Source organism: Cheilinus undulatus, linkage group 23, assembly GCF_018320785.1.
Source record: "Cheilinus undulatus linkage group 23, ASM1832078v1, whole genome shotgun sequence".
In the NCBI taxonomy this organism is placed as follows: Eukaryota; Metazoa; Chordata; class Actinopteri; order Labriformes; family Labridae; genus Cheilinus; species Cheilinus undulatus.
In genome coordinates, this window is record NC_054887.1 from 12,382,649 (window position 1) to 12,397,874 (window position 15,226).

Sequence of the window (15,226 nt, forward strand, 5' to 3'; positions counted from 1 at the left end):
TAAAAGGGGGATATCATCTTCAAAGGCAAGGATGAAGTTTTAAATACATTAAAGGATGACATTATCTTCAAAGTCAAGGATGGAATGTTTCATAGACATTAAAGGATGACATTATCTTCAAACCTAAGGAGGGAATGTTCTACAGATGTCAAAGGGTGATATCATCTTCAAAGAGAAGGATGGAATGTTTCATAGACATTAAAGGATGACATTATCTTCAAACCTAAGGAGGGAATGTTCTACAGATGTCAAAGGGTGATATCATCTTCAAAGAGAAGGATGGAATGTTTCATAGACATTAAAGGATGGCATTATCTTTAAAGGAATGGATGGATTGTTTTATTGACATGAAAGGTGAATATTTTCAAATGCATGAATGGAATGTTTTATAAACATTAAAGGTTAATATCTTCAAAGGCATGGATGGGATAATAGTGAAGCCAGGGTTGTTGAGGCCCTTTTCCCTCCATTTTTTTGCCCAATAGCAGGCCATTGTTGGCAACTTTTTGAAAATGTGTGGAACTGGTTGTTCCAGCCACTTTTCCAAAAGTCACCAACAAAGGTCTGTCAACATAAGGGAAAGATTGTTGGTATGTACTGTATGTGTATGAGACCAAGTTTTGACGTGCCGTTCAAGATCGAGTCTGGTCTACCAGCTGATTCTTTTATGAAAATAACAGGTGCTGGTCTACCAGTTTCTTTTCTTTCTTTTCTGTCATTACTTTATCCAGATTTAATAAGCCAAACTGGTGCCAAGTGGGGAGCCATTTGGGAGCCATAAGACCAGCTCTTACTCCTGAGCTGAGCCAAATGATCCAGATTTATGAAAAGAGATGGATTTCCCATCATAACAACTGAACCTACATGTATCTGTACCAAAATTAGGGCAGTAAAATTACAATTTCTTACCTGGAAAGGAGAGAAAAATCTTAGAGACATAGCACTTATGGCAAGCTGGGGTATAAGTTTTGACAGTATAATAGTCGACTTTGGTCATTGTGTAGTGAAAAATTGCTCCAAATTAATACATCATATGTATGGAGTGAAAACACTTCATATTAACTACATTAGCAGCAGAGGAAAGGGGAGTGACTAGAAAAAGCTTAAAAAGGGGTACGATATTTCTTTATGAGTAAAATATTCCAGTGAAAACAGGAATAAGGTCACTGCCCTGCAGGCAAACATCACACCAACAGTCTGCAACACAAAACAAGAAAAATATTAATCTGTCACCTGAAAACAAAGACTGAATCCACCACTGATCTAGAAAAAAACAGGCTCACAAAGAATTAAAACCATGAGAAATAAAAGCATGTGATTTCTGAAATTGCATTAATCTGCATCAGAAGAACAAAAACGCGTCCTGGTACAGGATCTTTATATCCTTCATGAATCACAAAAAGCTCCTGACAAAAAATCAAGGTTTTTATTCAAAGTGACACCAAAGAGGAGAGAATCTTAATAAAGTTTTATGAAGAAATACTTAGTTCTATTTGAATATTTTCTGTGATGATACAACTGAGCATGTGTGTTTCATCAGCATCAGGATGTAAATGTTTGCAGCAATAAGTGTGTCTTATTGTGCGTTTTTTATCATGTAGATGTGATCAGCGGCAGGTTGTCTGTGTGCAGACTAAAGGGGCACTAATGAGCAGAGAGTCTGAATTATTGAAGAGACTCCAGGAAGATCAGTGTGTATGTGAGCTGCTCAGGAAAAAAAGCCTGCCCACACCTGAAAAAAACCTTTGAACCAGTGAAGATACTGTGGACAGTCAGCTGTATAGTAAATAGTATAATGTAGTACAGTATTGTTTAGTTAAACATGGAATAGTTTAGTTTTGTTTAGTATAGTATAGTATGACGTATAGTATGGCGAAACGTATTATAGTATAGTATAACGTAGTATAGTATATCGATAGTATGGTATAATGTATTATAGTATAGTATAGTATAACGTATAGTATGGTATAACGTATTTAGTATAGTATAGTATAGTATAGTATAGTTTAACATAGTATAGTATTGTACAGTACAGTATAGTATAGTATAGCATAGCATAGCGTAGCATAATATAGCATAGTATAGTTTAACATATAGTATTGTATAGTATAGTATAGCATAGCATAGCATAGTATAGTGTAATATATTACAGTATAGCATAGCATAGCATAACATAGCATAGCATAGTGTAGCTTAGCATAGCATAGCGTAGTATAGCGTAGTGTAGTATAATAGTTTAGGCTAGTAGAATAGGACAGGCAGTGTTTCCCAGGCATTGACTACAATTGGGTTGGTCACCTAAGTATATTTGCAGCCACTCAAGTATATATTGCCTTTTAAGATGCATTACGATATGATATGATTTGTTAGGGAACTATAGGTTCGATATAGTTCGTTAGGAATGTTACAATATATCATGATATGATATAAAAATATGATATAATATACAAAACGTTGCAATATGATATCATGCATGAGGATATGGTACTATACAATACAATACAGTATGTAATGATATAACACTATATGATATATAACAATGCAAAAAAATACATTATGATATATGATACAGTAAATTAGGAAACAAAACAATACAATACAGTTACAATACAATACAATGTGGTACATTGTAGGATGGGATATATGATATTTTAAGATAAGATACGATACAATGCGGTACATTAGGATACATTAGGAAATGATGAGGATTACAAGGATTACTGAAGCAACACTATGCCTGTTGACGAGCTTCTTAATTAACTTTATAAGTAATTATCTGATGCATTAAAAAAATATATTTTCATCTATTATGATTATTCAGGAGTCAGATCATGTGTTTTAAACAATCCTGATAAATGCCTCTTCAAACATACCCCCTCCCAATGTATCTAACCTGAATAGCTCTAACACTTGGCTCATTGACAGCTAACCTGCTGACCACCTTTAACCCCCCACTGTGCCTAGTTTAGCCCCTCCCAATATGATCCACAGTCCCTGGGGAGCGAAGTAATCCGACCCCTCAGGGCTGTCTGACCAGACTGAGAGGGTCTCCATCACCACAACCTGAAGGTTTTTTTTCTTCACGCAGTGACAGCAGATGGAGGTCATCCTCGGTGTAATCATAAACATCCTCCTCTCTCTCTCTGGGAGCTTTCTTCCTTCTAGACCGAGGGTTTTTCCTATATCAGAAGGTCACGTGCAGAGCGCCACTGAGGGATCGCAAAGCGAGCAAACATATGCTAACCGCTGGGATTATCAGCAGTGAGATGTTTGTAGGATGGTGACCCAGTTACATCTTTGGGTCAGCTTTGTGTATGTCCTCATCCTTTTACATTGATATGAGGTTTTATTTTGGTGATGCATCGCTGGACTGAAGGACTTCCTTGTTATTTATTACTGTCATCATCACCTGTGGTTTATGCTGCATATTCCCTGACATTCAGCGATAATACAGCATTGCAATATGTGATATTCTGCCAATTTAATGATTTTTTTCCCCCTTTGTTTGATGTTGATGTTCTTATTACGCCTCCATTCACTTCATTTTATTCTCTCTCTAGAGATCATTAATTACTCAGACTTCATAGAAATGTAAATCAGCTAGATTACAGGTATAAGAAATGTTTTGTTTTATGCTTTCAGCATAGTTTAATGAGGTTAGGAGGCAGTAAGATCAGAAGGACCCACAAAAAGGAGAAAAATCTAACTGATGTCACCTCATCCAAAATGATGCTCAAGGACGAGTCAACAAGTTTTATTTTCTACCCTAACAAATTAGCTGATATAAAGTAGAAGTTAGCCTGTTTCCTTCCTCACTTTCTGGTATCTCTTCTGGCGTTACCTCATGACAAAATCAAAACACCTTCAATCAATCAGTGAGACTCAGGCTGAGCAGATGAACCAGGAAAATCAATAAAACACATCACTGATCATTTTTATGCTAGAACTTCAAGTTGTGTACTCAAGTGAACAAGCAACACAAGAAAATTCACCTTATTTCCCTGAGTAATCATATTATTTCAATAGTAATCATCATGAATTTTGTAAATTTATCCACCATGTAGTGGGATTAAATATCCTAGGATTTCCTCAGAACATTGCTGATGACTTTCTCCTAGAGTGTGAGCTGCTGTAATAACCAAATTTCCCCCAAATGTTGATTAATAAAGGTTTATCTTACCTTAAATCTTATCTAAGCAATTATTTTCAATAAACCTGGTTTTGTATCTTATGTAATTCATTTCAGTCAGCAGGTATTAACTTGCGAGTGATTTGCTGCTTCTATAAAAATTTTACTTTGCATGTGGAACACAAACTACCCATCCATCCATCTATTCATCCATCCAAATCTGTCTATCCATCCATCTATCCCTTGTGACATCCATCCACCATTGGTCTATCCATCCATAATTGGTCTATCCATTTATACATTATCTATACATCTCACTTATGTCCATTATTGCTTCATCCTTCCATCCATGCATGTTGCATCCATTATTGGTTGATTGATCCATCATCCATCCATCCATCCATCCATCCATCCCAATGCACATCCCCCTTCCAGGCTTTAGATTTTAATTGCTGCTTGAAACTCCTTAAAGAGATTGCCATTCTATGGACAATGTTCCACTGATTGATTTTTTTTCTTGTCCTCCATCTGTTTATTTGAACACTAGTTATTTCTTCGAATAAATACTGTGGGAAATCCCTGAAATTCCCAATTTTTCTTTATTTATTCATTATGACCTTTAAGGCACTGTCAGAGCTGATCCACAGATCCACAAACAGGATAACTCAGCTGTCACTGTAAATATATCAGCCCTTAGACGTTAACTGCTTCAGTTACGAGCATTTAAAATCAGATTTAGTGAGAAATTGGCGAGGAAATGTAATAAGGCCTCTCTTAATACTTTCAGGCATGAGGTGATAATCTTGTGTCTCTGTTCTTATTCAGCTTTTAGAGAAACACCTTAAGGACTGGTCAGATATGACAATGTGGATGTTCGTGAGTTTTTATGACATTTGTTGACAGTAAGAAAACCCTTGTCACCATCTCTCTAACACTGTTTGGATAACCCACGCTCACCTACTCACTGAAACTCACATAAATCCTCTCCGTGAGTCTGAAGGAGAAGGTCTGGCATTTGTGTCGACCTCTGCCGTCTTCAGTCTGACTGAATCCAGACTGAACGAGCCTCATTAGTCAGACGATGAAGTTAAATATGAAGTTAAATGTCAGTGAGTGAATGTGATACGTGCTCTTAGATTATGATTCATCCTCTGCATACATCTACAAATATAACCTTTATTTATATCAAACAGCATTAGGATGGGATCTGACTCATCAGACGTGTTGCTAATGTGTCAGAGAAGGATCCAGAAAATTGTGGAGCCATCATGAACCAGTCGCTGCGTTGCATACCGATTTAATCTAAGGCTGTCTGCCGGTGATTTGACTTTAGAGATTAGAGCAGAATAAAAGTCAAACAGTGTGTACAGATAAAGCTTTGTGGTGTTTCCTCTGACTTCTGACCTCCATAAATCCCTAAAAAATTACAATTATGTTCTTTTAACATCACACAGAATCAGAACAAGAGTGCAGCTTAACATCGTGTCTCAGTGAGGACAACTACTGTACATTTAAAGAGTGATTTAAAGGTTAAACAGCAGGAAAATACATGAAAGGATCATAAAATAAATCAATATTAAACATGAAGTATGGACCTGCATGGCTGTCAGTGGGACTTTAGTACCGGTTGTAGTCACAGTAGAAGCTTTGGCTGCAGTTAAGGTAGTGACAGCAGAATCTGATTTAGAAACAGTAAAAGAAGCAGGACAGTAACAGTGGAAGCAGAGGCACTAGTAGCAAGAGCAAAATTAGTATTAGCATAAGCAGTAGCAGGCCTAAAAGCAACATTAAGGCCAGTGGTGTAGTGTAGAGTATGCACATGTATACAGAGTTTAGTTTTCTCTCTGTATAGGACAGGGATCACTAACCTATAGATCATGATCTTCAAATAGATCTTCAGGCCTAGCTCTTAAGTAAAACCCGTCCCCTTTAGTTTTCAATGTGAGCAAGCTGGTCAGTAACACTTTATCTTAGTGATCACTTAATAGCTAGTAATCCTATAGTTATAAGTGTAATTATCATGGATTTTTCCAAGAATAAGGTGGTTATTACAAAGTAATAACTTAGCATTTTTCCAATTAATAACTTAGTAATATTAAGGAAGTATTTACCTAGTAATTATGTATAAATTATTCAGAAATTCCTTGTAACACTGTAATTAGGTGGTATTTTACCCAAACCCCCTAACCCTAACCCCTAAACTTAACCCTGCCTTACCCTAACTCCCTAAACCTAAGCCCGACTTAACCCCCTAACCCTGCCTGACACCTAACCACTAAACCTAACCCTGCCTTGCCTTGAACCCTAACCCCTTAACCCTAAAGATTGCTTGAAAATTATTCATGGAGCAATCACTTTAATTTAGCTCGCCAAAACAAAGAAATAGCCAGGGAATTATCAAGGAGTGCAAAAAACAGGATGGTTGGTAAAAGAGCCATTTAATTTTTGGTTAAAATTTGGTTAAAAAATAGGGATTGAACTGGAACAGGAAAGGCAATGGCAACTTTATCTTATTATCCAAATATTCCAGTCAACTGGTGTCTCTGAAGAAATGACCCAAGGACTGCCCATGTATGATGTGAAAATAAATAAATAAGTAGTTTAAATACCAGATCATTTTTAATGAAAGGAGAGCTTATCATAAGTGCCCTGAATTGAAGAGTGAAGCTAGAAATATAAAAATGGATACCTACACTCACCACCCATTTTATTAGGTACACCTCTTCAATTGCTTGTTAACACAAATAGCTGATCAGCCAGTCATATGGCAGCAAGTCAGTGCATTTAGACAATTAGACGTGGTCAAGATGGCTTGCTGAAGTTTGAACTGAGCATCAGAATGGTAAAGAAAAGGGATAGAAACATCATCATATTGTGGTTCTATGTGCTGAAAAAGCAGCCTTTATAGACACTGTTTTTATCTAAAGGAAGTCTGTGTCATGACCCAGCAGCTGATCCTGTTGATGTTAGATCACTTTAAAAGTAGATATAGTGGGATATTATCCTCTGCAGAGTCTCTTATTGAGCCGTCAGTGCTGATGATGAGCTACGAGGTGAAGACGCTCTGCTCTTCATCCTGACCGAGCTCAGAGTCGGCCCTGTGTGCACGCATTCATCTCATCACTGAGCACAAACGCTGTGAGCTGCAGATCCCTGCAGATGGAAAACCATCGAGGCCATTGATGCATCCTCAGAGGAAGCACAGCTGCAGAGATTCACTCAGAGGCTTTCACATCCTCTCCTCTACAGCTTGGACTGGGACCAGTAAACCGGCAAAAACTACTACTGGGAATCTTCTCTCCAGAGACAAAGATCGCGGCATGTCTGAGGGATTATTATCTGCAAGGAGGGACAGGAAAGCCCCCAGGACACTGAAGGCTGACAGTAACAGCTCAGCATGACACTTTTTGGTCTTTTTAATGAACTACAGATGATTTTACTGCAAGTTTTCTGGTTAATCCATCAAAGGGCAATTCAACTATTTTCCTCTCGGCATAACTGACCTCTGCACTGATGCTTAAAAATGTTAAATATTTTTGTTGAAGTTATTGGTTTAGGAAAGCAGCCTTCTGAATGACCTAGAAAAGCCATGCTGTGCAAAATCAATGCAAGATCCATCCTGACCCATTCATCCAGTGACAAAAATGTCCAATATTCACTGCCATTACAGAAAAAAGTGTGCAAAATTTTGCTTCAGAGACAAATGGGTGACCTCGCTAAGACTATGTCCATGTTTTATACAGACTGTGGTATCAAAATAATATAAGATCAGTGATTTAATAATCAACAGTATCAAAAAGTTCTCACATTTACTCATAGAAGAGGAATGAGCCCATCTTATGCTCACCAAAGAACACTTTTAGGATTTTTATATTATACCCTGCAAACACAAGCTTCATTAAAATACTAAAACTAACCAAGTGGGAGACTCTGATGACAAGAAAAGCAACGACTGACCAATAACTCTCATTACTGATGTCAGCAGCAGCCTTTAAATTCTGGTGTCTCTCCAGAAATCCTCCAAGGTTTTACAAAATTCAGTGTCAAAAGAAGGTCTTCGCCCTCTGCGAACCTGCAGCACGGTGATGTTTGACATTTATGACCCTAAACAAGCCGAGCAAACATAAAGCTGGTTCGTGCTTTTCAGCCCACCATTGAGGCCCCCCTAGGCCCTCACAGCAAAAAGAGCACTGCACACAAATCCAGATGTGAAAACTGACTAACAGTACACAGGCCTCCATCCTCTCCTCTAGCTTTAGAACGGACATGCAGCATGAAAACAAGGCTACGGTGGCCTTCAAGGACAACTGCAAAAATATTTCACTGAATGCAGAAATATTTTGTGAAACAAAAACATTAGGGATGCACAATATTGGATAATTGCTGATATTTTCAAACTCCTTTTAGTTGACACCGATTTATACGCACCTTTTATTGTAAAAAACATCGTGTCTTCTGTCAAAGAGAGGCTTAGCCAATCAGAGCAGAGAGAGGAAGTAGACAGTCTGGTAGTTGTTTTATGTTCAGGACTCAGTGGGGTCCCTTGAGTGTGTGGGGCCCTAGACAACCACTTACACTTAATGGTACAGTTGGAAATTTTACTGATATTTAAGGGTGATATGTACCGATGTTTACTGTCAATATAGCAGCAGTAAATACTGGCAATATTTTTTCTGGTTTTATATTTGGTAATTATATTTTGTATATATTTAGATATTAAAATTATTAAGCTGCTGACACCAATATAAGGCTGACAATATTGTGCATCCCTAGGAACATTTGTGACATGCATAAAAATATCATACACCATAAAATAAAACATGTCATAAAATGCTAAATGATTTCATGAAACGCGGGGATATTTCATGAGAAGCTAAAGTATTTTGTGACAAATTTATGTGACATGCAAATACATCATGAAACACAACAAAAAATTGCTGTGATGCACAACAACACCCTGTGATTTAATATATATATATATATATATATATATATATATAAAATCATGGAATGCAGAGATATTTTCTGGAACAAAAAAAAAGTCTTTAAAATGCATAAGTTTCTCATGAAAATATATTTTTGGATACCAAAATTACTTCATGTATAACAAAAACGTCATGAAACTCAAACTAATATGATATATATATATATATATATATATATATATATATATATATATATATAATATTTATATAAAATTCAAAAATATTTGTGGATTTGTGATTCACACGTTTTTCATGAAATGCTAAAATGTCTTATGTTGCCCAAAAACATTTTCTGAAACATTTAAATTTCCTTGGAAATGTGAAAATGTTTCATGGAAAAAAGATTAAAAAAAAAAAAAAAAAACACAAAATATTTCAAGAACATAAAAACTTTTCATGAAGGGTAGACAGTTTTGATGAAACACAGGGCTTTTGGAGAAAACAAAAATATTAGTGAAATGCAAAAATATTTTATCACATTACTAAAAAAAATGCAGAAAAGAGAAATGTGAAAATATTTTAAGAAACACTAAATGTTCCATGAAAACCAAAAATGTCACCAAACACACAAAAATAATTTTGGGAGAGCACAAATGTCCTATAATTAAAAAAAAACTGAACACAGAGATATTTTCTGATACAAAGAGAAACAAAATACCGTGAAATGCAAAAGCATTTCATAAAAAAAATCCATTTTTGGAAACCAAAAATATGTCATGAACTGCAAAAATGTCATGACACTCAAAAGATATCTGATGAAAAAACAAAATTATACCTATCAAAAATGATGTAAAAACACCATGAAACACACAAAGAAAATATGAAGCACGAAAACAATTCAGTCAACACACGAAAAGAACTGCAAACACGCCACATGCAATAAATAAAAAAAATATTTTATGAAACAGAGAAAAATAAACTGTTAAAAGCAACACCAAAATGTTTTATGGATTGCAATTTTTTTGTTTTCTAGACACACCAAAAAACTTCCTATTAATATTAATATTCCATATTTATTGAATTTTTGATTTAAGCTAAATGTTTTTCTGCAGTTACCCTTCAGGGCCACCGTCAGAGTGGAGCTGCAGGCCACACATGCCTTCACAGTGAACATGGTAGCCCAGCTCTTGCCCTTGTTCGCCCTCTGGTCCAACCACGAACCCTCAGCAGACTCACACACCTGTGATTAAATATCCCAGCAGCCTCTGCGGCCTCTCTCTTACCTTTCCTGATCAGATCCTCGATCTCCTGGTCGAAGCCCAGTCTGTGACACTTCCTCCACAGCCCCATGTTGGTGGAGTTGTACTGCCGGCTGCATTCATCGGCGGCGCTCATGGCGAACAGCTGCCGCTTGTTCCGGGCCAGCAGCAGCTTGTCGTCCCAGCGGGGGGAGCTGCTGCGGCTGGCCCGCAGAGGGAGGCTGTTGTTGGGGATGTAGATGAATCCCGGGTCCTTCCGGCGGCTGGAGAAGCTCCGGCAGCGCTCCCGGTACCTCCTGGCGTCGGTTTCGTACCAGTGATCGGAGCACATCGCCACGGCCAGCATGCCCAGGGCGCACAGAGACAGAGAGAGCCCCGCGTACAGCAGCAACTTCCCGGCAGCCATGCTCGCTGGTGTCACAGCCGCATCAGCACCTCGACGCACGGACAGCTCCTCAGATCAGCCCCGCTCAGCTCAGCTCACATCACCGAGGACCGTCACCATCACCGAGTACCGTTACCGAGAAGAATCAGCCTGTAATCAGCCTTAAATCCGTGATGACTCCGTGTTTTCTTCCTCTGCAGCAGCCCGGGCTCTTATCTCATCTCAGCGCTGCATGTCCGACATCCATCCACCTAGCAGAGACATGCAAACACAGCAGCACGTTTATTCTACACACATTAATCCCCCTCTGCAGCACCCACCCACCGGAGCACACGGTGCATGAAGAGCAGCAGCTGCAGACAGGCAGGACGGAGCAGCTGCATGCACGACAAACACCCAATCACTAACGTTAAAACCGCTCTACAGGACGTTAACCCGGGTTATTTATGAGGCTGAAAATGTACCTGGACAGAGATGATGGGCGCAGAGAGGACAGTGGAGCTCAGTCTGCATCCTCAGCACGTCTGAAGGATGACGGCAGCTGCTTCGGAGCAGGCCAGAGAAACAGCCAATCAGCTGCAGGCTGTCTGCAGGAGAGCGGTGTTAGCTTACAGGCTACATCATGTCTGACACAACACTTTCAAACAATCATGGAAACATAGCTGCATAGAAAGCATTACACTTCCGTCATTAAAGATATCGTCATAGACTTGAATTTGCATGACAATAAAGCAAAGAGACTTAGCTACATTCACCCCAGACAAAAAGAAGTCCAGACATGATCTTGCATTTTCCTTTTTTCTTATTACACAAAGCAGCTTCATTCTGCATGTAACTGCACGTGCTACATTAGTTTAAACTGATTTTTTCTCTCATTAATCTACATCAGTATTCTTAGTAAAAGTTAGAGTGTAACACCAGGTTGTGGGAGCAATGACCCAAAGTCACCGTTTAACTTTGACTATTCTTTTTACATTTGTCATTATTATTATCTTTCTGTTTTGTCTTCATGCCTTTGTTGTTGTTAATGCTGTTGTCATTTGTTGATCTTAGTGTTGTCGGCCTTGTTGTCATTACTAGTAAACAGGCCTGCCCAAGGAATTGGCTGGTCCCCTGAAAAGCCCAGCAAATGGGCCCTCCCCAGTTCTGATTAACTGACGATATCAATGCATGTGTGTTGGATCAGTGTGACATTAGGCTAGCGTCCTGGCTAGCCAAAAAGTGATACACACTATTATTAGGTTCTGATGACCAAATTACATATTCATGCCACTTTTACACCCTTTCATCGTTGTTTCCACCCATGATTACAATGTTTTTCCACCCACTTTTAACTAATTTTTGCCTCTTTTCACTATTTCTCGTTACTTTTAATCTATATTTACTGCTTCCTAACCCATTTTCACAACAAATGATGCCCATTTTTGCAAAATGTTTGCCACTTTAAACCCATCTTGCCACTTTTAGCATATTATGGCCTCTGTAACCCAATGTTGCCACTTGTCAACCCCTTTTCACCATTTTTTCTGCCCATTTTGCACCTTTTTTTTCTTTGCCCACTTAGCTATAATCCAAGTTTTGCCCTGAAACTACTTTTCACTACTTTTTACACCAATTTTTTTTTTACCAAATTTAAGCTTTTTAGCCTCTTTTAACCGATTATTGCCATTTAAACCTAATTTTGCTACTTTTTAACCCCTTTTCAAATTTGTTTTTCTGCCCATTTTGCCACTTTTTTTTCCTTTCCTAGCCCATTTAGCTCCAACCAATTTTTCACCACCCTGTAACTATTTTTCACCACTTTTTCCACCGATTTTTGCCAAATTTCAGCTTTTTGCCTCTTTTAATCAATTATTGCCACATTAAATCTAACTCTGCTACTTTTTAACCCCTTTTTACCATTTTACCTGCCCATTTTGCCCCTTTTTTCTTTCCTAGAACATTTAGCTTTAACCAGTTCTTCACCACTCTAGAACTACTTTTCACAACTTTTTCCACCAATTGTTGCCATTTTTTGCCCAATTTTAGGTTGGTTTTATTTGCCTCTTTTAACCAATTTTGGCCACCTTTAACCTATTTTTGCTACCTTTTAACCCCTTTTCACTACTACAGACACACATTTTGTGACATTTTACCATTTCTAACCCATTTTTTGCCTCTTTTTACATATCTTTGCCCCTGAAACCCAATGTTTCCACTTTTTAACTGCTTTTCACATTTTTTCTGCCCATTTTGCCCTTTTTCCTTTCATAGCCAAGTTTTGGCACTCTGTAACTTTTTTCACCACTATTCTACCAATTTTTGCCATTTTTTTTTTTTTTTTGCCAGTTTTCAGGTTTTTGCCCCTATTGCTGATTTAATTAATTGTCCCTTAAAGTTATTTAAGTTCCATTCTACATTATTCCTTGCATCCTGTTATTTTCCTAATGGTTTGTATGAATGTGCCCATCCACATTGTTACCATTTCCAAAAAAAAAGGCAATTTGTTTGAAGAAGGGGGGTTTAACTTTAACTTTTTGAGGTCTAACTTTTCAATGGACAAAGACTACCCTGACCTCTATGGGCCCCTCATTTGGCCCGGCCCCAGAAAGCTCTCCCCTTTATCCCCCCTCATGGACGGCCTTGTTAATAAATAACATATAACTCTGTTAATAATGTTTGATCAATAATAGTATTTAGTACTGAATCGATAAAGCATTTGTAATTGTTTATAAATCACTCATATTAGTCAGTAATGAATGAGGCTTTAAAAATGTTTTAACAGCACTGAAAGTTTTTAATTATCATGACATTTCCCCCTAAAAATGTTTAAATCCACAAACAAACCAGCAGAGAGTCTAGTCTGTTGGAACAGATGTCCATCTGCTGTTTCAGCACCATGGACAGCTCCGTTGATTTACTGATTGATTCTGCAGTAACAGGATGTTTAAATGTGGAGGAAATGGGCTGATCTTAACATTTGTCAGAAAAACGATCAATGAATCAAAGTGACTAGAATAAGAGAAAAAGCTTATTTAACTAAAATGACTCTGGTGATGAAGCTTCAATCAGTCAATAAAGACTTTCAGATGCCTCATTGTGCTGCCCCCTGACCCTGACACACCAGACTTTTCACTTCTATGAAACAGGTCTGGGAGATGAATTGATTTTATCTGTAGATCTCATTTGTGGAAAATCTAGATATAAAAAATTTAAATCTAGATTTTTTTTCTCTTACTTGCTCCACTGCTCACATCAGGTGTTGAATAGCTTTCCTAATATGGGGAAAGATTACATATAACAACCATTTCATGACAAATATCAGCTAATTTTGAATTTGATGGCAGAAACACGTCTCAAAAAAGTAGGGACAGGGCCATGTTTACCATTGTGTAGCACCCTCTCTTTAAACATCTGGGAAGTGAGGAGACCAGATGCTGGAGTTTTGGGAGAGGAATGTTGTCTCATTTTTGTCTGATGTAGGATTCTAGCTGCTCAATAGTCTTCTCAGAGACTCTGCTTCTCTAAAATGCTTCTTTTATGTCCAGTCATGTTACTGACCTGTTGCCATTTTTACCAAATCAGTTGAAAAATGTTCCTCCAGCTGTTTTTCATTAGTACCACTTACTTTTCCAGCCTTTTGTTGGCCTGTCCCTACCTTTTTGGATGTGTTGCTGCCATAAAATTGAAAGTAAGCTACTATTTTCATAACATTATAAAATTTTTCAGTTTCAACATCTGATATGTTGTCCATGTTCTTTTGTGAATAAAATACGGGTTTATAAGGTTTGAAAATCACTGCAATAATATTTGGAGCAATGATGACGATGACAGCATCTACCTCTGGTTTTTGGTCTTTCTGCATTAATAACTGTCTGTAAGCCTCTTTGGGATGCACATGTTGTTTATGCATGACATTAAAATAAAATTAAATTAAATCAGTCAGTCACACGTAATGACACATAGAGGCTGCCCTGTTTTAAACACAAGCAGAAACACCTCAGTTTTAACCTCAGAGGTGCCTTTAATTCACGCAGATCTGTTCCAATCCATGCACTTATTCTGTATTTGCTGTTTTCTCTCCTTTCTGTCAGTGTGTGTCTGTCTGCTGCTGCTGCTGCAGGTGGAAATGTCCAGAAAAATCCACAGCTGCAGCTCTCTGTTTCTGTGTAGCTGGCGCCCTCTGCTGCTTGAAAACAAAACGAAAATAAGGATAAAAAGCTATCTTTGAGATGGATTTAATTTAACTGTATTGGTCATTTTGGATGAACTATTTAAATGGGGTCTGTCACATGTTTTTCTTTCCTTTTGGAACAATATTTTTTACTTATTGAATGATCCTTAATTGCTGAATGTATCCTAATATTTTGACCCTGACTCACAATAAAATAAAAAAAAAAGAAAACAAAACAAGAAGAATTTTGTCAAAGTCTACAGATTCTTTATTAAAAAAGGTTTAATAGCAGATATCTGGTATTTAATGTATTATTATTTTGGTTTTTTAGCCTTTATTTTGATAAGCGTCAGTGAGAGGTCACATGAATGATAG

At 37.6% G+C, this 15,226-nt stretch overlaps 1 protein-coding gene across 1 annotated transcript in view; it reads right to left on the bottom strand.

Annotated features, from left to right (window-relative positions):
- tmem178b (transmembrane protein 178B) overlaps positions 1-11,232 on the bottom strand; it is a 139,081-nt gene extending 127,849 nt beyond the window's left edge. The window contains exons 1-2 of the mRNA XM_041780964.1: positions 11,163-11,232; positions 10,338-10,949 (exon numbers count right to left, since the gene is read on the bottom strand). Coding sequence (XP_041636898.1) covers positions 10,338-10,719 — 382 coding nt within the window. The 5' untranslated portion in view covers positions 10,720-10,949; positions 11,163-11,232. The remainder of the gene's footprint in view (positions 1-10,337; positions 10,950-11,162) is intronic.
- Between the last annotated feature and the right edge of the window lie 3,994 nt (positions 11,233-15,226).